This window comes from Aythya ferina (genome assembly GCF_964211825.1).
Source record: "Aythya ferina genome assembly, chromosome: 2".
Classification (NCBI taxonomy): domain Eukaryota; kingdom Metazoa; phylum Chordata; class Aves; order Anseriformes; family Anatidae; genus Aythya; species Aythya ferina.
In genome coordinates, this window is record NC_140297.1 from 114,722,784 (window position 1) to 114,749,424 (window position 26,641).

General features: G+C 38.1%; 1 protein-coding gene across 5 annotated transcripts in view; it reads right to left on the reverse strand.

Moving 5' to 3' along the window:
- Nucleotides 1–26,641, reverse strand: part of SPIDR (scaffold protein involved in DNA repair) — a 200,983-nt gene that overhangs the window by 10,355 nt on the left and 163,987 nt on the right. For 3 of the 5 annotated variants that reach the window (XR_014690366.1, XM_084511318.1, XM_084511316.1), the window contains exons 11-15: nucleotides 16,723–16,881; nucleotides 7,158–7,245; nucleotides 4,695–4,838; nucleotides 4,546–4,605; nucleotides 778–976 (exon numbers count right to left, since the gene is read on the reverse strand). Coding sequence is in view for 4 of the 5 variants with exons in the window: in XM_084511318.1 (XP_084367444.1) it covers nucleotides 778–976; nucleotides 4,546–4,605; nucleotides 4,695–4,838; nucleotides 7,158–7,245; nucleotides 16,723–16,881 (650 nt within the window). In the remaining variant the exon portion in view is untranslated. The remainder of the gene's footprint in view (nucleotides 1–777; nucleotides 977–4,545; nucleotides 4,606–4,694; nucleotides 4,839–7,157; nucleotides 7,246–16,722; nucleotides 16,882–26,641) is intronic. The other 2 variants (XM_084511319.1, XM_084511317.1) reach the window with 1 other exon arrangement.

The window sequence follows — 26,641 nt, forward strand, 5'->3', positions numbered from 1 at the left end:
TTACTCTCCAAAGCAGAGGTGCGTGGCTCAGTTTGCATGAAACCAGTACAACCTCAGCTAGTAAGGGAAAACAGACCGGTTAGCAGATGCAGCAACAGGACACATGGCTATTTACACGGTTTGGTACTTCCCATCCACTTGCATCTTGGAAGTGAGGGAAGGCAAGAGATGTGAATTACACCTCCCCACACAGATGCACCACACAGAATGATGGGCGAGCCTCGTTTTTATGAGCAACTAAAAATGAATGTAGAGTGAACTACTTCACAGAACCTGTATGGTGGGAAGGGCTCTCACAGCTGAGATGCTTTATGGTAGTTTGGAAAAGTTCTGTGTCTAGGGACATGCAAGTCTCTAGATTCATTGTCTTACTCCTTTTAGAAGTAGTAAGCTCAATAAAACAAGTTTCTGCAAGAATACCAAAACAAATGAAACCAAGCTGCTTACTAGTTCTGAGTCTTCTGTCAGCTAGCAGATTTGATTGATACCGGTCTTTAGATTCAACAGTCATCAAGGAAGACTGACAGAAATATTGGTGAACATACCATAGGATAATTTCATTTCTCAGTTTCATAGGAGATATAACCAAAAATACAAAAGAGAAATCTCACAGAAAATTTCTAATTACAACCCCATTCAAATTTCTCATCCCAAACTTGTAACATTTCATCTTCAATTGAGAGTGAAAGTCTCTGTAGGCCACATATTACAGTGTTATAGATTAGGGTGTTAGTTCAGTTCAATTCCAACTGCTTCAAAACCACATGTAAAGCTTACCATTTCCCCACAGGGCATCCTTGAAGAAGATGAGTCGTGAGGCAGCACTGAGGGCTTCTATGATTTCCGTACTGAGAACGCATGATGCAGCAATTGACACAGCAACAACTTTTGGAATTGTGTGAGCTACATCTTGCAGTGTGAAGTCAGTCACAAACAACAAAATCTCTCTTTGATTTGTAGGAATACTGTGCTTTGTCTACGATTTAAAAGAACAAACAAACAAACAAAAAAAAAACAACTAAATTGAAATGTAGTCATTAACTTTTAGAAGAAGGAAAGACTAAAGTAACATCTTCATCTTTAAGCAACCAATAAAACCGACACATTACTACGCTTAGGGCCCGTACACAAAAATGAATTAAAGTTTTATTGGAATTCCTCATTACTCCTTAATGCAGATATGGAGTAACATCTCTACCTTAAATTAACTTTACAAGATTGACCCACTGTGAGCTTGGCTCTACCACTATCAACTATCATGTCTTACTCACTTGGATCTGAAAATAAATTTTATGAAAAGTTAATTGACCATTTTTATGAACAAAGTCTTGCATAATATTTCCCTTGGAAAAAAAGAAAGGCTAACACTACCACTACTATTATTTAGCAAATTTTCCATGCAGTGTTATCTGATTCTCAAAACCTCCACTCCTTGCAGTGGATAGGTACTGCAGTTACAAAGCTGCACGTTTCTTGTTGAATAAATACATCTCCAAATATTTGAATGATACGTGAAAGTAGAAAAGTAGATAACTTATAATTAAATAGATAATCTTATAATTAAGAAACACAAGAATCCATAATGACAATGTAAGTTTTCTGACTATGACAGGTATGAAAATACTCTGGTGCAACTAAATTATGGTACATCAAAATTAGTGATGTCACAACAAAAAAATAATTAAATTTAATGTCAGACTTCATATCTGAAAACAGTTATTACTAATTCATAATTTTACACTATTTATAATTATATATATATATTTTAATTTTCACACTGGGATGATGAGCAAGACAGATTGCATAGACATGATGCAGACATCAGTGTTTAGTCCAGGATCTCTAACAAAACCAGACAATTTGACGATCTGTTCTTTTCTTCTTCTTCCTTTTTTTTTTTTTAAACATGAAGTTTATATTTACACGCATGTGAATTTTCCCATACTTTAGGAAAAACAAGTTTAATAACTTGAGCATATTGCATATTTACCAGTCCAAACAACTCCTAATTTTGAAGATTCTAGTATTTTAAAATATTTAACTGAAATTAAATTACTTTCTTAGTTAAAAAAAAAAGGCTTTGTTACTATTTAATTAATCTGTTGCTTAAAAAATCATACTTAAAACATTCAAATGAAATTTAAATACTACAATGATTGGAGAGACATATCACAGAAGTATTTTATTCTCAAAGTTGCATTTCCCTAGCACAAGGTAATGCAATAAGAACCCCAACTTTTTGTCTTCAGTTGTGTTCAAACCCTGAAAGTGTTAACCAGGCTAAAATTAACTTTTTGTTCATGCTAGCAGCTCTTAGAACAAATGCAGTAATTAGAAATAATGGCTGGTAAAACTTGTAACTCATATATTATGGTCCTGCCTTAATATATGCTGGCAATTGCATTTACATTTTTTCTTTTCCTCATAACTGTATGCATTTGAGTACCTCCTCCGTACAGATACCATTAAAATATCTTCAAAAGAAAGATTTTTTGCAGCTGTCCCCTGAGAATTCCTAACACGTTAAAAGCTGGCTTTCAGAAGAGTCATCCAAAAAGTAAATAATAATAACAGCAAAAAATCACAAGTTAGTATAAAATCATCATCTTGCTGTGTGTGACAATTTGTTCTGAACAGAAAGGACACAACAGACAAATAGCAGCAGGATTGAGTTATAAGGAAGGACAGCTCCTTAACCACAGATGGAATATATTTCCTCATATTCCTTCTGTACCACAGTACAGATTCTGAGTAATAATAAAAGCGTATTTCCATTCCTCCTTCACACAAACGAAGCATCTCAGAATACTCTTGCTACGTAGAATAAATATTATTTTTAAAGTACTTTTGACTTAACTCCTGTAGCAGATTACCTAATAATAACAGACCTGCTAAATGAAGCAAATTGTAGTCCCTAGTTCACGTATTATAACTTGATGATTTTGCACATGAAGGATAAATCCTCTTGGCGAAGGTAACTGCAGTAAACAAGCTGCTGTTCACGACCTTCTTCTGGAAGGATTAGGAAAGTGATACACTAACAGCAGGTAAATGCTTTTTATGTTTCTAGAAGTGTTACCCAGCAGTATTACAGAAAAAAGAAGATTGCTATTGATTTCCAATATTACTTTCAAAAAAATCATGAGCAGTCATATTCACTCATGAAAATCTAGTGCTTACTGTTCACTAAATGAAAAATACCCAGTAAACTTCCTAGTAGCAAGAAGAAATTACAGACTTTTTTTCGTGTTAGATAAGCTTCCACTCTTCAAAGTCACAACTGTTCCTGCATACTTCATCTTCCCTCTAGTGGAGTGATGAAGTGATTCTACACAAGAATATTGATGAACCCTGGTGTCTCAGACATAGGTAGATGTACCTAAATATAAAAATGCTTGGGTAGGATACCACCAGTCTGTAATTTATTTATTTAAATTGAACAGGCTGCTTGGAAACAGAAGTCCACACATGTACGTGCCCATCTTTCTGTTAGCAGCCTGAAGGTCCTATCAAGGTAGACATAACTTCCCACGTTTGCAAATGCTTTGCTGTCATGTTGGTAAATACTCTGCATGCGCACAGCAGAGAAAACACGGCTGAGTGACAAGAGATACCCCTCATCACAGGAGCTAAAAGTACTGCCCGCCCCAAAATCAAATCACAACGCATTGGCTTTTGAAGCAAGAGGACAAGACCAAACTAAATTTATGTCTCACGCTGGTGGGAAGCATCCCCAGCTATTTTGCTGGCCGTTCTGGAATTTCTTTGTCTTTGGTCCATATGCTTTGATTCACACTTGTTTCTTGTGGAGCTGATGGACAATTGCAAATTATTCTCCACCAGAATTCAGGGCTGGCTGTACTGAGGATCCAGTCGCCAGGAAAAAATAAATAAATCAGCAACAAAAAATTCCTTTAACTACTGAGGGAGTTAGCAACACTTTGAAAGAAAATTGTAGCATCATTCAGAAACAAATAAATAAAACATAATTATAAGCTTTCCAACACAGTATGGATGGCAGATGTATTTACCTAAGAGTTCCTCCTTTCTACTAGCTGGACCATAAAAGCCAAATTTGCCTGAGGGGCTTCTATTGAAGTCAACAAAAATAGTCCACCCACTTGCATGCAGAGAGCAAAACTGATTTTTTATATAACTGTCATCTGTTCAATTCTATCCCCATTCTGCTGACTGGGAACTTCTTGCTATGTATCTAAGGACAGTACATTGATTTTCATTGCAAGTCTCAACTGTCTGTAAGCTTCCTTACTACAGTGAAACATTATCTCTAGCTAGATAGCAAGTTATTCAAGTATAGTTCAGCTTCTAGAGCAAATGGGATTGAAACCATGCAGCTTCAACTGCAGTAAGATGCAGTCCTTCTTACCCATTCACAAGCATTTTAGACCTGGTGATAATTCTGCACAAATAGCTCTTGAAGATGATACAGGAAGTTTTTCTTTCCCCTAAACAAGATAAATGCTGGCCTTTCACACATCATTAAGTTGATTTTATGTTGATTTCTTCACTAAGTGAAAAGATTACCTGCAGCCTCAGGTATAGCACTCGTGCCCAAAAGCTACAACGTTCATTACAACCATCGATCTGAAAATAATGGTACAAAAACAGGGAATGAGACAAGCAGAAATTCAGTGGTACAAAGCATTTGTCATCAGACTTTTAAAGCAGCCTACCTGAAGAATTTCCTTTAGACCATGAACAGCTGGTGGCTGGTACAAATTAGAAATCTGCTCTTCCTCATCCACTTCCACATGTATTTCACCAGACTGAACAGTAAGAATGTAACAGAAGCTGGGAGGAGGAAGATTAGTTGTCATCTATTAAAAAAAAAAAAAAAAAAAAAAAAAAAGGAAAAGAAATGTGACATTAAAAAAGGCACTTCAATCTGGCCAGTCAGGTTTTATAATAATAGCCAAAATGAACCACACAATTTACATTTTAAGAGTGATGGGAAAATAAAATAATGACCCTCTGAAGTAGGAGCTGAGTTAATAAAGCAACATTCACAAGTTATAAGTGAAATCAGCTTGTGTGTATCATTCTTTCCATAATCTGACATTGATCCTCATCATAAAAACATCTCATGATTTGGCACACTTGGCAAACACTGCAGCTACTCCAAGGTGGTGATTGTTGTTTTTGTATTTTTTTATTACATGGTAGGAGTACCCTGATTATTTATTTTTTTAACATCCATAACTTTTCTGAGATTTGGGGACTTTTGCATGTGGGTGGGTTTTTGTGATAGTAAACAGATGAAGAACTTTTAAAGCTGCCAAATTAAATCCAGGACAGCACAAGGAGATAATGAAGAACAGGAACTCAACAACTACAAGAACTGCTCTTCTTGTGTTATGCCAGATTTTTCTGTCCCCCCCCCCTTAAAAAGTATTGTGACGTAACAACTTTATCGATCTCCACTCAAAGACAGAGAAAGGCTTCTGAGAAATAAAAGACCCTGCTAGAAAATCATTTTTATTTTTGATCTGGTAAATATTCTTCTAGCAATGTTTATAGTTAATAAAGTGTTTAATTTAATATGAGAAATATGAATCTACTAAAGACAGCTGCCCACTCATTTTAAAAAAAGTTGCATAAGGGAAAAAAAAAGACATCAACCCATATTCTTGTTTGCCACTAATGGCACTGAAAAGGTACCTGAAGGCACATATGGCTAAAAAGAAATCAGTGTCACAGATCTCTTCTTCCCAAGCAACTTTTTCAATGTGTTGGCAGTATTATTTATTTATGCTTATATGTGCTTCCATAAAACTGTGTGTAAAGCTATACTGCTTGTGCCACAAAAAATGTATTGCACCTAAAAAACCTGCATTCTGCCAAAAACCTGCAGCAGTAGAATATGCTTGATACTCTGTAGAATGAATTAGTATTTCAAAGCCATGACAGGGTGTAAATTGAATTATTATGGAAAGTTTCCTCCATTTCTAGATTGCTAATAAAACAGAGAAAATGGAGAACAAATGAAAGTGATAACAATGCTGAAGAACATTTACGAGCTTTGATCCATTGGTGGATATTCCTATTCTGTTGTCCACAGTAACACACAAAACAACCCACTCCTCTAAGACTTCTGAAACGTCTATATGAAAGGGAGAACCAAGGAGACAACAGCGGTTTCACTCAGTTTCAGTCTTGGTTTACAACCAAGGTCTGAACTTTTTATTATTCAACATAAATCCCTGTACAATCCGAAGAACACTGTACACTGCAGCGAAAACATTCTCAGACTTTAGAAATAACTAGAAACAACTTGCAATATCCACCTTTTATGTCCTCTGCTTTTGAAACTTGTTTATTTCCAGCTTTTTCTGCTTTATGAGAACTTGCATCCTGATTGACTCCTCTAGGCTCTAACACAGATTTTTAATACCACAAACTTCTTCCCCCAAGAACAGCTATACAAGAACAGCAGGACAGCACAAGTACTTGGTCACCAAGAAACTTCTCAAATGACCTCGTTTTACCAAAATGCCACTCAATATGACATGACTCCTTTTCAAATACAAAAGCTAATTAAATGAAAATTAAATATATGCAATTTTAGATTTGCAAATGTACAGTAACATACTTCTTATTCTTTTCAATACCTCACATTAGGAACTTCCACCACCTCCCAAAATCACAAAAACATTAATTATTTTCTATTAGTTTATTTTTGTGTTCATCTGTTGACTGTCTTCACATGGGACAACTGTCAGCCAGAAGCACCCTACCTAGTATGAGACCTAATTCCAGCAGTCAGTCTATTTTCACTGGAATTAATCTCCAGAAAAGAGCTTCAAAAGAATGAGTTAGTATCACTGTATATAGATTTCTCAGATAGCATGGAGCCAGCTAATATCTCTTTCCTCCTGCAAAGAAAGGAGAGGAGGAGTAATTTGTCTGGCCATTCTATCACCCTAGCTCTAGAGGATTAAGAGAACACCAGCTGCATCGTTTTGGAAAGAAGCTGCTGATCCAGAGTGCCTCAGGTTAGCTTAGAACCAGTAAAACAACACTCAATAGCTAAATAAAGAGAGGGCGAGAATCTGATACCCAAAATAAATCTGATTACACTACTAAGAAAAATAGTAATCGTGAGTGAAAAAACACATTTCCACAATAACATGACTTACCATTTCAGGGTCTTGACTTTGTCCAGGAACTTTTACAGGCACTACTGGAGGCCATAAGCTGTCAATCAGGCTAAAAAGTCCTAATGCCCTTCAAAAAAAACAATAAAATCAAGTTTAGAATGCTTCTCCCTGTTATATGCTACATTAAAAAGACTCATTAAGAAATATAATTTATACCATTGCATGATTATGAAAACAATTTTAAATCATATTTGTTTTCTAGAAGCTGCTTTTGATTTGGTCTAATTAAATCTCCATCATTTCTGCTGCAGGGTGGAGAGGGATGCATCACATTCAGCGACAAGCAAGTCATACTTAATGCTTTGCCATGAACAGCCTGCTACATGATAAAATCCAGGAGAACAAGTAAATGCTAGCTGGGGAAGGACACGGTCAACCTCTTTAAAAAAATTACTTTAAACTATTTTAACTGGTAGATTGAACAACATGTTTTGCTTCTAACATTTTTCGTTCTTGCTTTTCTCTAACTTCTGATTGCCACTGCAATCAGGAAAGTTATCAATTATCAGATATGAGCAGAGAAACAGATCTGAAACACACCCAGGCCTTGGAGTACCAACGTGCAGAGAACTGTCTCCTTTTTACACAGCTGTTCACTTGGTTATGATTTTTATTTATTTCTTTTTCAAGTTTTCCACCTTCAATTTAGAAACAGACATAGGATTAACAGCCCAGCATATGAAGGTGAACTGCTGCAAACTCTTCAGCTTTAGCATGCCAAGCTGTAATTTGCAGCAGTTCGGTGTCTGGCTTGTCAGTTGATGCGTCATTGCGCAGTAAAAGCAGAAACATCTATGGGAGAGGCCAAGAAAATAGCTGAGGGAGGGGAAATAGCCGCAGATAACCAACTTGAAGAGGTGTGCATTTCTGAGTTAAAGCTCTCAGTTATCTTGTCCTAGTTCTCTGTGCATGTTCTGCACAGGCAAAGCACAGAGATCTGGATTTTAACCCCACATTGCCTCTGAGAACAAGTTGCCTGTCCCTCCAGTTACGAAAGCCACTACTTCTGAAACAGTTCTGTTTTAGCAAGTCCAAAACTTGCTAAAGCTAATCTTAGCCTCTAAACAAAAACGCCTAGAAGAAATAAAAGGCATACTCTTGTACTGGTCTGAAGCATGTTGCAATATGCTGCTTCTCTTCAAGGACTCGTGGAAGATCTTTAAAGTTCTGCTTTTATCTCACTTCTGCTTAAATTTATCTATTTCTGTATTTCCCTTGTTCTTCTTTTGATCCTTAAGTGCTTATGCCTTGGGTATCTATAGGCAGTGAGCTTCTTTCCACTTTGATGCCTATGGACCAACACTGTAAGAAGTTTTACAGATGTAAATGTCTGAGACTGAGTGGATATTCAGTCCACAAGACTGGACATTGTGGAATAAAGCTTTTGGTTCAAGATTTGGGTAACAAACTGGCAGATTAAAATGATGATGTTGCTATCTGTAGTTGTGCTCCTCATGCTAACGAACAGACCAGAAATACAAACGTGCTGCCCTTGTACAAAAGCGGACTTCCTGACTTATATGGCATCCTTGGCTGAAGGTTTGTGTCTTGTTTTTAACAGAACATCACAACATACAAAGCAACACTTCTTAGGCATTAAAGGGATTTTAGATGAAAATGGCCACTTCTTGACTCCTTGGTATGGCAACGTCTTGTATCACACAGACTGGTATCTCTACAGTTGCAGGAGGGCCAATGCTCAGTGAAGCAAACTGGCCTTGTTCATTGGGACACAAAGAAGGAGAGTTACAAAAACAGAGTCGCCTTCTGTACAACTACAGCAGCTACACAGGTGGCATTCCTCATGCAACAGTAAGCAGAAGGGCGAGGGCAGAATACATTTATTAACATACCACAAACTCTGTTTGTGTTTGTGTCTGTGTACTCAGAGATTATGTATTTATCATTATCAACTTAGGGCAAAGAAGCTATGTTGTTGCAGTTCAGATATAATTACATCTCCGCACAGACCTTACATTGATCTCTCAGGGATTTTTAAGTTTGCATAAGGAACATGAAGTTGTCTTTTGATGTCCAACTCTCTTCTAGCTTGCAACCCCATATCAGAATACCTACAACACATGGTACACTGTCTTCAATTACTTGTGCCCTTTTGGAGAAGCTCACCAATTGCTTGAACTAGGAGCACTTAATTATTACTAAATTACAGCATTTGTTTACAAACAGGCAGATGAGCAGCGTCTCCCAGAAGAGAGTGTCTCCTGCACATCTTGGATTCATCCTTTTCTTTGACTCCAGTCAGGCAAACCACAAGGACATTTGCCACCCAAGGAATTTGCGAGTTCCCGATCACATTGTGTGGGGACGTGGGGAGCCTCCTGTGTGGACAGGGAAGTCCTGGAGCTGTCACTGATGTGCCAGGGGAGGTATCAGACAGGGTGATCCCTGAGGAGCTCCCCCCTTGCTTCTCCCATTTGCATGCCTCCAGGAGAGTTAACTCTTTACATTTATGGACTTTGACTTAACAGAAGGGGGAGCGAGGGGGGCAACCACAGCAGAGAAATGGCAAGACATTGTGTCCTCCTCTGCAGAAAATCATTATCCTCCCAGAAAGAAAAAATCCATTCTCTTTATTGGCCATGCAGCACTCAAATCCCACTTCAATCTGACTTGAACAATGGGCGTATTTTATCCAATATGTGTATCCTTCTTCAGCTATAGAGTTAGGACAAGACATGAACAGCTGGCTCTGTGCTTCAGTGAAGGGGCTCGGTTAGCCCCGACGTGCACAAAGAGCCTTTCTCATAACAGAAGACAAAATAAAAACTTAATGATTTAGCTCTGTGAGAGTAACTACTAGGCACTATTTTAAAAAATATATATAAAATAATTTTGATGACAAAAGGACATACTTCTAAAAAAAGGGAAAGTACAGTAAGGCATGAAAAGAACCAGGCACAAGGATAAAAAAAATATTTTTAACCATTAAAATACTAAGGTATTTTAATTAATAGCATTTTTATTACTTAAGAGACAAGGACTCCACTGCTGTATTCTATAACCTTCCTTTGGAAAAAAAGAAAAAAAAGGAAAAAAGACTAAATTCATCCCAGGAGGACAGAAGTCACCTACCAGATTCTAAATAACAGATTTATGTTTGGTATTGTGTTTGGCAAAAAAAAAACATAAAAAAAATGACCCATACTAAATATGTTTCCATCCACTGTTTATCACCACCACCAAAGAACAAAAACAAAAAAACAGTATAGCAAAAATATAGCAAAATCACCAGTAACTTTAATAAAGTTTTATAGTATTGACTTTTGTAGAAGTATGAACTTAGGACAGACATTCCTATACATACAGGTATCCTTCTCTTCTGTAAATCCTTCCTGTAAATTCTGCAGGCTTTGCTTATATACAATGATACTGTTACATACACAGAGACACATGCATGTATACATCACATGCAAAGTAATTATTCGTAGTATACTTGATTATTTTTATTATCCAATATGCATGAAAGGCATTCCTCTCAACTGAGACTGTGCTTGCTGAACTGCGGTATGTCTTTTCTGTGTATCCACAAATGCAAACTGCCTGCTATGTACCCAGAGAGCAATCAGAAAATTCAAAAGATTTCGTAGTGTTAAATAGGCTAAATACAGGCCTGAGAAAATGCAAAACCTACATGCAGCACGTGCAGAAATTAATCTTGACCTATTAACAAATCATCTTACACTACCTGGTAGAAAAAATACTGAAAGACAATGACTGATAATAATAAAATATGCACATTTGCTCTCTGATTTTTTGATAAAAAACATACAAATTGAAGAGAAAAGTCCTTGTTCTCTCACAAGCATGAAGTTTCATCTACAGTTCTGGTCCAGGATCTGTGTGTGTGGCATACCTGACTCAACTTTTTAACAGTACAGCTATGCTGCTATGGTTTTTGATCACAGTTTGGGGGATTTTTACATTTTAATAATCATACCACAAGTTGGGGGAAAAATGACAGAGAAAATATCAGAAATATCAAATAAAGTTTAAGAAAGAAAACAATGTCTGTAACTGGGAAAGAAAAAAGGCTGAGTAAGGTTTGCAGTAGAGGAGCAGAAGGAAGACCAAGATTCTCCTCCAACATCTTCCACAGCTTTGCTCCAGGCTCTCATGACTTAGCACTTCTCTGTTTCCTCCTCTCCTACTCTTCCAATTTTAGTCTAAACCCAAATAATTTTCTTTTGACAGTTTCAGACAAATATGTTTGCAGTCTCAATATTAAGAACTCAAAAATAGAGCAATTCATAGCTCTCTGTAAATCATCTCTTTGCTCAACACTAGAAAGAAATTCAGTAATAATCCCCTACACTGCATAAGCCTGAACTATCAGAAGACAAGCAATCCAAATACAAAGCTGGTGCTGTAGGCCAGTTCTATGTCTCATTTACCTATTAAGATCTTGCTGTGCAATGCTGTATTTTCTCAGACTTGAGTAATACAGGCATCAAAAACATAAAGAAAAAAATCAGAACCTATTAAAACAGCACCTCAGTCAAAATATCTCAGTCAAAAACTGAGGGTTTTTAGATATATGACATTATTTTGTTGAAAAAAAAAAACATACTTTAATAACTCTGTCTTCTTTATTAATTTAGAACTTACTCATGCTACATTAAAACACTAAAAAGCTAACATAAAAGTAGTTTTGACACAATATGAATAAGCCCATTTCATTCTACAGTGCTGCTTACTGAACGGCCTCATGATAGAAGCACTGAAGATCTAAGCAGCAGTCAGTGCTTGCTAAAGAGAAGAAAATTGAAGAAAAAACCCTTAAATTCTGACACAAAAACAGTCCTTAAAAGCAATTTAGAAATGCATATAAATATTCAACACTTTAATGTAATTACTTAAATTATGCTTTAAATGGAACTCAACCTTTAACCACAGCAATTACTGAAGTGTTTCAGGACTTCAAAACCTCAGAGATGTGGGTGGCTCTTTTAGATGGCAGTCTTTTTGGAGGAGGGAAAATGAAAGGAAGGAAGTTATGATTTCCTTGCTCTGTCTTACTATTACATTTCCTGTCAACGTCCAGCAGTTGAAATGCTTTCCTTTAGAGCAGTTAGCAGTGGTCCTCTCTTTTCTGAGTGTAAAGCAAAATAGAAGAGAAAGCATACAGTGAAGAATAGAGGAAAAAGCTGATTGATACAGGAAGAGAATTATGGGACTGAAATTAAAAAATATATAAAAATAAAGAGGGGAAAAAAGGAAAGAAAACTCTCAAGCTAAATAGTAACCAGTACTACAGATTGGGACCAACACAGGAAGATTTCACACCCCAGTGCTTAACATTTTAAAGTTTAAAATGACAAACAACGGAAGACAACTTTACTTGAAAGCACAGAAATTTTTCAGTGAAGTGTAACACTGGTGGATGACCTCAGTACTCAGGGTCTACTTATTTAAAAGGGAAACAGCAAATATTAGAGCAAAATTTACGGAACAACTTGACATGAATTAATGGTGGAGTCATGTGCCAAAGTGTAGGAGTTGATGTATCCTTCAAAGTACTTTACCCTATCCAGTGCAAATGTGGATTTTACACCATCCCCATGTAGCACTCAGATCTTTTAATCTTTTTTTTTTGAAATTCATTAAGCTTTTATTTATTTATTTATTTATTTTAACTTAAGGATGAATTTGGCACTGATACTCTGTGTTAATTACATATTAAAGCATTTCTCCCTCTACCCTTCCATTTTTAAATTGGTATAATTTTTCTGTTCTGCTGAAGAGACACCTTTCATCTTTCTACCTTGGAAAAAAAAATGAACAAAGAGAAGAATCTGGTAGCTCTGCTATACTCAGCAGTAAAACAACTCAGTGCTTGGCAAATCAGGCGAAAAGACACAAATTATCAAAACAAATTATTCTGTGTGGAACACTGATCACGGCTAATAACATAAAACTAATATTTTTGTTGATAGATATCTAACTACGAAGTTTATCCCAGCTCATTGCAATCAATTTCTGGTAGGAAGCAGCACAGTATGACAATTTACAGCTTTTTTTATTCCTAAGACATTTTAGTGAGTGCTCAGTCCCTGCATCTAATTGCACCCATTTAGTTACTGGTTATACTGGACATCCTAAAATAACTGGATCTACTGAAATAGGAAGGTTACATATTGTTGTAATGCGCACTGATTTTTAACCAATATTTCTGTTTCTAGCAGTACACCATAGAAATCTCACTTCCTCTTTCTCAAGGGGCTAAATTTGTAAGACTGACATACGAGGCAGGGGGAGGACAAGAGAGAGCATACACCCCTAAAGATCAAACGTGACCAGGGGTAGATAGATGAACTTTTTTCAGTCTTCTCTCTTTGCACCACCATAACTCTCTGTTCTGCTGACACTAGCGTGCAGGTCAAGCAACAGTCGTACAGGGGACTAGTACAAATGAGAGGGTGAAGAGAAAAGGTGTCAGGAAACAGACACTGAACCACATACGTGCTGTTAGTTCAGCTGCAATAGCACTGATACCCACCTTGTTCAATAGCCTCAAAACAGACTGGAAGAACCGCTGTGAATACGAGGCTGAACAAACCATGGCTACTTCACCATGACTCAGCCATGTTCATCTGTCTGACAGGATTGCCAGAAACTGGACAGCAAAGGGGAACACCACTTCCTCTACGTATACCAAGGGCAAGACTTCTTGCAACAATGGCCTGCGGAGTGTGTTTTATGTGGGGTTTGGGGCTTGCTCTGAAAACCATCTAAAGCAATGAAAGACCTTCAAACAATCTCATGACTCTTTAGAGCTGATCTCCCTAGTATTTGTTAAAGCACATGGGTATTTAGCATTGACAGTGTTTCTCTCAATGTAAGGCTACCGTAATTCTTATTTTTCACAGGGTCATTCTTGGTCAAGACAGGACGTGGTTCTATACGTTCATTTCCCACTTTCTGTTAGAACACTAATGTTTTAGTATCGGGAGGAGAAAAGGGTTTGGTTTCTCTTACTCATCTTACAGTACAGGTCAGTTCCAAAAATCAAGTCAGGTTTATAGCCAGGCTGTTGCCTGGATGCAAAATACCCTTTATTATAGATTTTCAGTTCTTGGAATGTAACTTTAGCTTACAACAGTGATCTTAAAATCACATTTGCTGGAATGATGTTAAATAGTACTTTAAATTAAATACTTGATGATGAGGATGGATGATGGCCTGGAATTTTTTTTGAACAATAGCAGTTCTCCACTGATACAAAAAGCTCAAGAACCTCTTGTACCTAATAAATGAAAATGTCCTGTCTCGCAGAGGGACTGGGGAAGTGCTGTGTAAGAGAGATTACAGTCCATGTGACTGTGGGACAACATGCAAATATGGGATCTTATTAGCCATTGTTGGCTTTCTCCAGATCATGTGCTTCAGGGCAGAGAAAAAGTCATGATTTTTCCCTCATATTTCCTATATTTTATTCCCTTTTATCCATTTTAAAAGCCACTGTGAGACTCCAGGAAACAAACAGTTTAAGAGCCATCTCCTTCCAAAATGTAATTGGTGTTCTGGAAAAAAAAAAAAAAAAAAAAAAAGGCAGCAGTCTTTCTTGCAGGGCAGACCACATAGTTCTTCTTCAGTCATGTGCTGCAAGCCAAGGTTGGGCACTCACAGGCATATCCTATCATGTGCTTGGGTATACCACTGGCTCTGGAAACCCATTTATCCAGTGGCAATAAGTTCTACTGCCTAATTATGCTCTGTGTGAATAAGCACTCCCTTATATTCATTTCAGCTATGGCTTTACTGTGGTTTCCATCACACCTAGAATGACACAAAACGTGTCCTGACACTTAAAAGTAATAACAAGTTATAAAGCAGAACTTAGGCTGAAACAATTAAGAAAGAAATAAATCCCTAAACAATTCCCTCACCCACCCATCTTGTACATTGAAATCACGTTTTAACCACTGCACTGTCCCTGAAGCTACGCTAGCCATTTTCTTTTAATGTTTCCTAGCAGGGTTACCACCAGCACAGCTCCAGCTGAGCCACCAGCATTTTCAGCAGTGTGTCTTCTAATCGGCCTCAGAATAGCCAGAAGTAAGTTACTGCTGCTTTGAAACATAATTTACATTACAAGAAGTCTGTCTCTTATTAGCTAGGCCAAGTACTGGAAACACCAGCAGCCAGTTGTAAAACTTCGTTTGTATCCAGAATTCCAAAGCCATTATTTAATTTGTTTGGAAAAAATGTAACTTGAAAAAAAAGCCAACAAAATAATTAAATAAGAAGACGTGTTTGTTATTAAAGATCCATAAAAATGCAAGTAGGCTTGAAATCCAAAGGATCTGAAAATTAACACTGCAAGTACATAAAAAGAAAAGCATACTGAATAGGGATGGATGGAAAACAACAATTCCATTTTGCTAAACATTTCAAGGCTTTGAAATTTGTTTTTGTTCCAATGTGAAACAAAAATGAGACTTTCTGAAAGTTTTCATGAAATGAGAATGAGAGAGTATTCACTCCCTCTGGACCTGAAAAAAATCTTCCAACAAAACTGTCTCCAAAATAGATAATGTTTCTGTGAAACATTCTGGTTTTGATGAAACAGCATTTTTCAACAGGAAAAAAGTGTCAGCAGAAATATCATAGCCATTCTAATACCAGAGGCTTATCTAGATAGGATGTTTGTACCAGAATAATTATGTTGAGAATTAAATCAATCTAATTATATTTACATAGCTCCCCATGAGGATAACATATCACTTTCCATAGAAAGATACTCTGTAAGATAATTATCTATTTAAAGTTTTTTTTTTCTTGATTAAAAAACCTTCATTTTATTTCATGTAAAGAATATAAAAGGAATCACAGAATAAGTAAAATTAGAGAAGTACTATATATCAATTTGCTAATAATTTGAAGGGATTTTTCTATAAGGCTGTGAAAAATCTTATCCCAAAATAAGAACGATTTTATGGTTTGGTAGGTGTTTTTTTTTCTTTTTTTTTTTCCTTTTTTTTTCTTTTTTTTTTTTTTTTTTGGTGAGGGAGGAGTGCGGGAGCAGGAGGGTATGTTTAAAGAAACTTAAACTGTTCTTCCAAAACCATACAGGCCTAACTGAATTAAGCTCTCATATACCAAGGGAAATTCTTTGCTTGAAACTTCAACCCAGACTAGACATAACTGTAGAAAAACACACTATAATAAACAGCTCTGCAATGAGAAAGAGGTGAACTAGTATTTTAAGTCTTCGAATCTCCAGAAGAGGAAGAAAACTCTCATATTTTATGAAACATTGTATAAACCAATTCTGAATTTTTTCTCTGCTAAGTGTGTATTTGTGTGTCAGTTTATTTATGCTGATTCAGGAGTATGGTTGGTTCAAGTACTGTAGGATCTAACTGATACCTACTGGATGTCCTGAAAACGGCAGTGAAGACATTTAATTGAACAAAGCCTGATTCAGTTGTTCCAAAGAATATTGACCACATAAATAAATAAAATGGCAGATCACCTCTGCCTGCCACAGCACTCCACACAATCTTCCATGAACCTTTCTCACCTTCCTCTTGTGGTTCTTTGCAAAATTTTCATTCCAGCTAAACAGCAGAATTTGCCTTCCCACCTCCGGCAGTACTGTTCAATGTCCTCTGCAGAACTGAGGGATTGCAGCTGTACTTCACTGAACATGCCATAGGCATCCTGGACAAGGAGGCATAACCTGCAAAACATTCCTCTGTCATTCATTTGTTCCTGTTTGTAAAAAAAATAGTTAGCAAATTTCTGAAAATTACATGACCAGCTTCAAAACAGGACTTACCCTCTACAACACCTAGAGAATTTCTACTAAATAATGAATACAAAAGTAAACAAAACCAACATCAGTAAAGATTGTCCCATGCATATTTGCAGGAGGTAACAGGGCCAAGAAACAGAGAAGCCTGACTGAAAATGAGAATAAGGGTTAGGTAAACAAACTGCTAAGCAATATATGCTTTGTGTACCTATAAAGAAAAAAAGATAAACTTTTGCCTGACTTGAAGTGAATATTACAGTGCAGTCTGAACAACGATGCACACATATATGTGCATGTGTATAAATATAAAAAATCTGCTTAGAAGTAAACAAAGCAATACATTTCACAAGTAATAATCACAAACACTGGAACTGGTAAAGCAAGCATTATACTTTTTCTGACTTTTTTTAAAAGAGTCCTGAGCATGCAAGAAAGTAAAATGTATATTTTAATATTTTTTTTAAATGAAACTACAGATTAGTAAATTCAACGTAAGGTAGAAGAAGCCCAGAGGGACTGTTTTAAGAAGGTAATTTTAAAAACTGCTAAACAAACAGTTTGATTAAAGTAATCTATGAAACCAGGGCTGGGAAATATTGCCTAACCAACTTGCTGGCATTTCCAGCAGATATTACCGTCATAGCAGATAAGGCAAAAACCAGTGGATGTCATACATTTAGATAGTCAAAAATGCATTTCCCAAGATTTTGCACCTGAGATGAGGAGCAATGATAGCATGAGTCATGGAGGAAGGAGGCTGCTGTCTACAAGATTGGTTTAATTGCCCCAAAAAGAGACAGTTAAGCATGGAAACTTTTCAAATGGCAACAAGAATTAGCTTTGATGTAGCACACACATCTTTATTTGCAATAAAACTCAGGGGCATATTAGGCAGCAGAATGCCTGAGCAATGTGCTATAGGTGACCCTGCTTGAGCAGGGGGTTGGACAAGATGACCTCCAGAGGGCCCTTCCAACCTCAACCACTCTGTGCTTCTGTGATTTGGTTTATTTCAAAAGTACATGCCAAAACTAACTTCTCCAGAGCAGTACCATTGTTCACAGCAAGCCAGATCCAACTGCTTTTGGAGCACACCATATAATGTGTTATATGCATCCTAAAAGTATCCTACAGTAGTGATTACATCTTAAAAATAAAAACAGGAATAAAACAAACAAACAAACAAACAAATCACCACATTTTAAATGAAATGAGCACCTACATTTGACTGGAAGAAATGTATGGATATTCTCAGCAGGGAGGCTTAGGCACACGAAAGACCATCAGAGTTTCCTTGTTTGTTAAGAACTGTCTAGCTTTGGAGTAAACCCTTGAGAGGGCTGTATTCTACACAGAATACAACTCTGAAGCCTTTCAGACATCAGCAGATGTTCAAGCACCAGCTGAGAGTCCTCATTTCTCTTATTCAAGTGCTGGTTTTGAGGAGCAGGGTGTGGTAGGACTGAACACAAATGAAGTCCCCGTATTTTCCCTGTGTCTGTAGCTACAGGACATGCATGCAACAGGGTCTTTACCAGGCAAAGAAAGCTCAGGTGTAATTCCTCCACAGCCTGTCAGTGTTAAAAAGTCCTTCACAGCCATGAAATGCTGCCTCTACCCTGAGCAATGACAAATGGGATGAAAACAAGCACTGCTGTGATGTGTGGGCTGGAAGGATACATACCCTGATCTGTGGGATGAGTGATGTTCCCAGCCTAGAAAGTGGGACTGGCCTAACAATACAAACCTGAATCCTCAACAGCTCCATCCCTAGTTTTATTTTCTCTGTAGAACAAGAAGTGAGATGTGCCTTGTGCATCGGTATCACAAGATCATCTCCAGCTCATCAGAACAAAAACTGTTGTGCTATGGACACGACAGCCCAGAAGCAGAATAACAATGGTTTCCTGCCATGTTAGGACCTTGCGAGCATTTAAAAACTCTGTCAAGTTTTAACTGATTGGACTGAAACTTCTCTTGCTCTTGTTTTGTTTGGAAAAACAAAGCTAACACACTCTGGACTTTTCTGAAAATCAGATTGAGGAGAACAGGAAAAAAAAAAGCAAATTGTTTAGTTTATGTTAACAAAACATTCAGTGACGGTTATTTGTGAAAAATCAGGCTTTCATATCTTGGAGCAAGGAAGGGCCAACTGAGTTAGTGTCCCAGATCTGATCAGTTCAGCAGCCTCTTAACTGATGACTGGAATTTCTCATGTCTTTAGTGAGACATAACCGAATGTAAGAAGTCTCAGACTAGCTGGCACCAGGCTCATATTAACTCCTCTGGGATATGTTAAGTACCCAAGTAAAATTAACTTGCTTGGTGCTGAATATATCGGTCACTGAATGTGCATTTCCCCAGTCCTTTCAAGCCAAGCACGGAGATGGCTGCCCTCAGGCATAGAAATCCCAACCTCCCAGGTCCCAGGCTGATGATTTCCCTACCTTCATGGTGACAGCTTAAACGGCTAGGGCAGGAAATGGATCTGACAAAAACAAATACTGTAGTCTAATAATAACCATCATCGTCAGATCAGGTACCTGGAAATGAACTCTCTGCAATTAAACTCCAAGTTGCATGGAGCACTACTTCTGGTTGAGGATGCATTTTCCAGGCAGGATTAGGAGGCTAAAGCTCCCTCCCCGGCTGTCTACTGTATGCAGCACAAAACATCCCAGGTCATACGATGGGGAATGGTCATCAGATGACCAAGCCTGATATACAGTAGAGGAAGAACTGCGTAACTCGAGGCGTGTGTGGCACTAATGTGTCCATTCATACTAGTAACGTGTCCATGATTATCGGCGTCATGAAGAAACATGGAGCAGCATGTGAAATGAATATATCCACTCACTTGGAAGACAATCTCACAAATTGGCTTCAGATGCCAGATTTTTAGGTGTTTTTTTTTTTTTAGTCTAAAAGGTGAGGAACAACCCAAACTAACTGTACAAATGGAACTTCATACACAAACGTTCCCTGCTTCAGCACTCTTTACAAAATGGTTCAAATGAAATCATGACAAAAACTTGAAATATTCTCAACATCATTTGATGCATCTCACAGTGATTAACTAACTAATGCTACAGGTACCTAAGTAAGTGACAACTGTTTTTCCTGCCTAAGGACTACAATGAAATCAGCTGAATCCCACAACAGTTTCAGCGAAGCCTTTGGAGAACCATTCTCACATCTTCTGAAACTGGTTCTGTTCTAACGGGGCTGGCCTATTCTCCCACGTGCCTGGTGACAGGATGAGGGGGAATGGGCTAAAGTTGAGCCAGGGGAGGTTTAGGTTGGATGTTAGGAAGAACTTCAACCAAAAGGGTTGTGAGGCATGGGAATGGGCTGCCCAGGAAAGTGGTGGAGTCACCATCCCTGGAGGTCTTTAAAAGACGTTTAGATGTAGAGCTTAGGGATATGGTTTAGTGGAGGACTGGCTAGTGTTAGGTCAGAGGTTGGACTCAGTGACCTTGGAGGTCTCCTCCAACCTAGGTGATTCTGTGATTTCACGCACACTGTTAGCATCACTGCCAATGGTGTGTATGTAGTCCAGCTGCTTTCAGAGGCTGGTGATCCATGGCTTTAACTTCCTCACAGGCATTGGCTTTTTCCTTGCTTTCACTTTATTCCTAGAACAGTGAATTTATATCATTTTCTCATGTATTGCTGCCATATTGAAGCAAATGTTCTTGCAAATTAAGTTTCAGCAGCAAGCCTAACCGTGATAAAATAAATAGTTTGTTCCATGACTTTTGATCCCTTTGAAGCTCACTACCAGGATGAAAACTCGCATCTAACTTATGAGACAAGCTGAGAATTAAAAACTAGTATTTGTCCCCAGGAATTCAGCATTTTTATTTTATGCATATCAATTGCCAAATCTTTTTTTTTTTCCTCATAATCAGCACAAACACACCTTTACCAATGGCTTGTCAGGAAGCATGGTACTGAACTGTTAGGAAACAACAAAAAAAGGAGAACACTGATATTTTTTTATCAGTGGTGCTCAGGCAGGGAGGAAATTAGGACCATCTTTATTTCTGGGACAATAGGATGCAACCCGGTGTAAGATGTGAATTTAAAATACAGTTTTGGAAACAGAAGTTTCTCATGCAAAGGAGCAGAGAATTCATTCCAGGAGTGAGGGGTGGCAGGAAAACCAGCAGAGGAGTGAATGTGGGAGATGTAGATTAAGGAAAAGGTGAAGCATGACTCATTGGTAATAACAAAGGGGGCGAAGATAGAGAATGATAAGAAAGTGAGGCAGAGATCAGCCCTTTTTTTTTTTTTTTTTTAAGTAATGACACAGTAAGTCTCATGCAAAAGCTTGGGAAAATTTTGTTAATTTGCTAATAGCCAGGAGCAAGGATGGGGGCTGGGGGAAGATGAGACTGATTACTCTGCATTATTTCTATGACTGTGCTGATATTTAGGACAAAATGTCTCCTAGTAGAAATCTGGAGAGGATTACAGGATTACCCTGCCATGCCCTTCTCCTAGTTAGTCACTCTTTATAGGTGAAGAATAAAACTTTTTTTTTTTTTTTTTTTTTTTTTTTTTACTATTACTTTTATTTCACATGAAAAATCATAACTGTCCACACTGCTGCTTTGTATCAGGCAGGTGACTTTCTCGAGAGGTCAGAGTGACAAAAATCTTCATCTTTGGTCTCTTCCAGACTCCTCAGTGTCCTCCAGCAGAAAAGAGTAAGAAAAATTACCCAAAGAGATGACGAAGGCAAGGAGGCCAGAACTGACTGGTGGTATGGGGATTGCCTTTACTGAGTCTTGTGAAAACAAGCAGCAGAAATTTGTCATAAACAGATCTGAACTAACTAGTAACTGTTTTGCCCTAGGACAGGAGGACAACCATGTGGACCACAGCAGCTTCCCTGCATGCAGAGCTAAGCTGTGCAGTCCAGCACAGACCACTGGGCAAATTCAACAACTTCTGCAGTGCTCAGAAGGGACTTCATTAGTAAGTGTTTCACTGGAAAGGAGGGAAAAGGAGGAATCAGGGAAATGCCTGAAAACTAATTGCATTGTATCAGCTCTGATATTTGTTCTTTATCTTAACCACCCAAGAGACAGCTGCTGCTGCTTTGTGTGTCAGAAGGGCTCCTTATCTCTTTGAGGTGCGGTCCCAGTGGAGGCATAAAGCACACATACATAAACACACATAAACAAAACTCCCCTCTCTCTTAAACACCAGAGGCACAACACTACCTACACAATTCCAATCCAGCAACTTGTCTGGTCAAGTCTCAAGGTGGAGCTGATTAACTCCTGCTAATATGGCTCAGATTCAAACTGTAACCTGCAGGACACCACCCTACTAGGATTTAATCTATCTGTACCTTACGCAGTCCTTGTGTTCCCCATTATCACTGAAAAATCAAAGCTCTGGCCTCAGGTCTAAACACTTAGGCACAACTATCCCCCCTACATCACCATAAGGATTTTCCTATTCAAAGCCCATATTCACTGGATCCCGATTTGCTTCTTGTTCCCTTTCAAAATGTATGAACCTGTTGTAGCCTTCCTTGTCCCCTCAAGATTCAGAGTAACCTGCTCTAAAATCCATGTCATCTGCTGTCACTAAATAGAAGCTCTATGGAGCTGCAGTAACTATGGATTGAATGATGCAAATACAAATGTATGATGATGATGACTAGCCCTTCTGTACCTAGGTCACAGAGGTAGACAGGTACAGAAGAAAACAAGCATTGCTGTTTCCAGGGCTCCAAGGGCTCCAAGAAGACTCCTGATCACAACTCCCCCTAAATGTAGACATTTGTAGTACCCAAGCTGGTGCTTTGGTTTGTAGTACTCACATGACCAAAATGGTAATCATTTGCTCCAAAAACTGGAGATTTAAAATTACTCAAAAGTAGGGTTTGTATGTTTTTCTTAGCCATTTATGGAAGCACCCAGAAGGAGACAGAGAAGAACACCACTCAGTAGTGCTGGACCTGGCCAAGACCGAACATGGCACACAGCTACCACTAGACACACAACTTCTTTCCAGCTACAGACAACCCATCTTTAAGAAAGTATAGCTGGAAACTGTGCATGGGACAAGAATACAACCAGGGAAATAATCAAGTCTTATCTCAGCATATGAAATAGAAAATATGTACCAGAGGCCTCCCCAGGCTCAGGAAACGAATCTCTTCTCAACATGCATGTAACAGAGTATTTCTATAACACTTTGCAAATAACTTCCTATAGTAACTATACCAAAGCCATAATTCTGTATTTTCATTGGGTTTAATTACATTTTTATCCATAAGTTGAAAAAAATGATAAGCAGTGAGAGAGGTTATAAAATAATAGTTGCTTATTTTTACTCACTACCTTGGACAGTCAATTGCTTCAATACAAACCAGAAAATGCAACTTCCCCAAGACCTTTCACAAATCTCTACTTGCTCCACTTGTTTTTTCCATTTCTTCATTCAGGTTCATTCCTCCAGCTACTGTTTTCTGTCTATGACCTGAAGAAGCAGCACTTCTGTGGGACACTGCTTTCATGCATACGAAGAGACACGTGCGAGCCAAACACATCAGCCTGACTGCCTTTTTAATGTGGAACGTCCATGTAGTGAATGGAGCTCCGCATCCTCAGTGTTCTGACTCAAAACGTGGAATACCAACTGCCTGGTGGGAACTACATACGACTGCTTGGGAGTGGGTGTAGCACTACACCAGACAGGTTTTGATATGTGCAGTGAACACCATGACACACTTAACAATTTTTCTGCGTAAACTTTTTCTCCTATGAAGCTTTTCATATTGCACCAAATACTTTTTTTTAACTTCCCATCCCACACTAAGTGCACTGTCAAATCCTTAAACTGCTGATGTACTTTATCTGCTGTCAAAATTTTACTCAAAAGTAAACAAAATATTTTTCATGATAAAAAGACATTCCTGTCATGCACTCAAACACAACATGAAGCCTAAGCTATAATTTCAAACAGGTATAGAGCTGCATTTGACAGATATTTTCAGCATCATCTGATGGCTTCGCTTACCTCAGATTTGTAAACTAATAATGAAGTTTTTTATATTAATTTTAATCCAAAATCATTACATGATACAAAAAAAGAAAATAGCAATGGTTGGTTTGGGAGACAGAGAAAGTTAAGAAAAAATAAATGCCTAAGCATTGGCTAAAAAACGTACAATGGTTCAGCCACAACAAACCAGTAAGGCCCTCCCCCCTCCATGCATCTTCCCCTTCCAACACAGAACTGCACATAATTTATGGTTCTCTTGCTAAGATACATTCCATACAGTTTGTTATGTAAATAAAAACAAATTTGGGGTTGTAACAGAAAAGCAAGCACATCAGGTCATCCCAGCTTGCTTCAGACTCAAACTGGAAACTGTAGTAGCTTTAGAAACAGAAATGATGCACATACTCCTCAGGTTCCTCAGTGTCCACAGTAACACAACTTCAGCATGGAATCCCATTACAATCCCTTGGGTATTTCATGATTTACTAAGAGGCAAAATGTACATTTCAGAAACTTATAGGCTCAGCTGAAAACTTATGTCTCTGTTATGGATGATCTCCAGTAGAAAAATCGTGTTCCAAATATAACGTGCAATTACCATCCAGCCACTTACAGTACTTATCTGTGAATCTGAGGAGGGGTTCTTTGTTTATTTTTTTAATCTTAAGACTTTGTAATTACTGTTTTGGCATCCAAGAATTCCAACAGTCAGTGAGGTGCTGCCAAAAGATCTTCTCCTGCAAGGTGCCCTGCACCCCCCTTTCCAAGAAAATCAGCATTCAACTGCTGGTTCTGGCGACATTTCACATTATCTTTGCTGTGCTACGTTTCCTCCACGCCTCAGATCCTTATACGTAAAAATCAGAATAAAAGTCCTGCCCTCACAGGGTGATTGGAAAACCATAGCTGAATGGTAGCATCTAGGAGGAGAGGTCCAAAAAATCTATGTGCTAGCTCCTGCTTGAGGTGGGGAAGGAGGTTATATATATATAAGTATATATTGTGTGTGTGTGTGTGTGTAGATAAACAGTTGGCTTGCAGTAACTACCCATATCTTGTAAGCTACAGGGTTCAGAGAACTAGAAACTCCTTCTGCAGAACCCATGGCAAGTGCTTTACAGAATTACAGCATCTGGAATGAAGCAAGCACACGGCAGCAGCGGCACTGGTTGTGCTTACCTTTCAAGATATTATTTGTGGATTCACCTGATTTACTTCTAAACCACATAGACTGCAAATGGGACCTTAGAAGACTTTATTTTAAAAAAAAAAAAAAAAAAGGGAAAAATAATGTGAGTATAAAAAAAAAAAAAAAAGCACTGCTGATTTCAGAAGGGACAGAACATCCCAAAATGCATTCTTGGTATTACAGCCCTGCACATGTGACTCCCCAGTGCATGTGAAAGGTAACTGAAATATAATAACATTGCAGGATTTCTTACAGAGCCGTGTCTGTATTCAATAAGACATTCTGCTGTTTCAGTGCCACATCATCTCACCGAAATAGCACAAAACTATAATATTCACCAAAGTAAACAGCAGAACTAAGTGCAAGGAAGAAAAGCAGAAGTGAAATCTTGTTGGGGCTCCTTCCCTGGCAGAAAGGCAACTTTCTACTCTTCCTTCCAGGGGTCTGTCGTTGCTGTTTTGCACTCACGTTGTTTTCCTTTCCTGTCGTTTGTTGGCTTCATTTCCTAGGTGTGTGTCTAAATGAGGGAGAGGGAGCGTGTTTGTGTGTGCATGTAGCATGTTTACAAGAGTTATGGTAGCTGTTCTCAGCAGTCCACCGAGAATTCTAGGAAACGGCCCCTGTTATTTTATTCTAGGTCAATGTCAGCTCATGTCAGGCAGGAAAGATCACACAGGACAGCTCGCTCAATCGCGCAGTCCTGGACGGAGGCCTCAATGGGAGAGAGAAAGCAAGCAAGCTGCGAGTGGGCGGAGTGCCTTCCCAGCACTCTACCAACCACCGCACAAGGAATTATGATAAACACCACTCTGGAAACCAGATACAACAGTACATTGTGTTCTTCTTCTGAAAAACAACCAGACTTCTGCTCACTTAAAGTAAACAGTTAATCCTGTTTATCTTTTTTTTTTTTCTTGATGAGTTGTTAACAGAACAATCTCTTCTGCAAAGCAAGTAAGAGGTTCATCCCTTAAATTCATACTCATTTTCTCTTCCTTCAAGAAAAAAAAAATCAATACGTAAACTTTCTACTATCGGCAAACAGTGTGGAATAACAATCTTTCTTGGCTTAAACTGACTTAACAAAGCGATGCCAAAACTGAATGAAACCTTTCCCTCACTTACATATTTTATTTTGGAAAACTGAAGTCCCAAACAGAGAGTTCTATTCATCTCATTTAACTATTCCTTTTCCAACGAGAACAAGCAAAACTGATAAAACATATAAATTAATCAGGATGTGTGGTGCCCTTGCAGCCTGAGCAAACAGTGCATTGTATGCATAGATCAGCTACGACCATGGGGGTGTTCTCAGGTTTTCTCTGCAAGCCAAAAAAAAAAGAGAATTCAGAGTAAATGCCTGCAGATGAAGTAATAATTTTTGTTGTTGTTTTCAAAATATATGCTTACTGTGCAAATTCATGATGTCTCTGACTTTCAGTATTAAAATTGATTAATTAGAAAAGCACA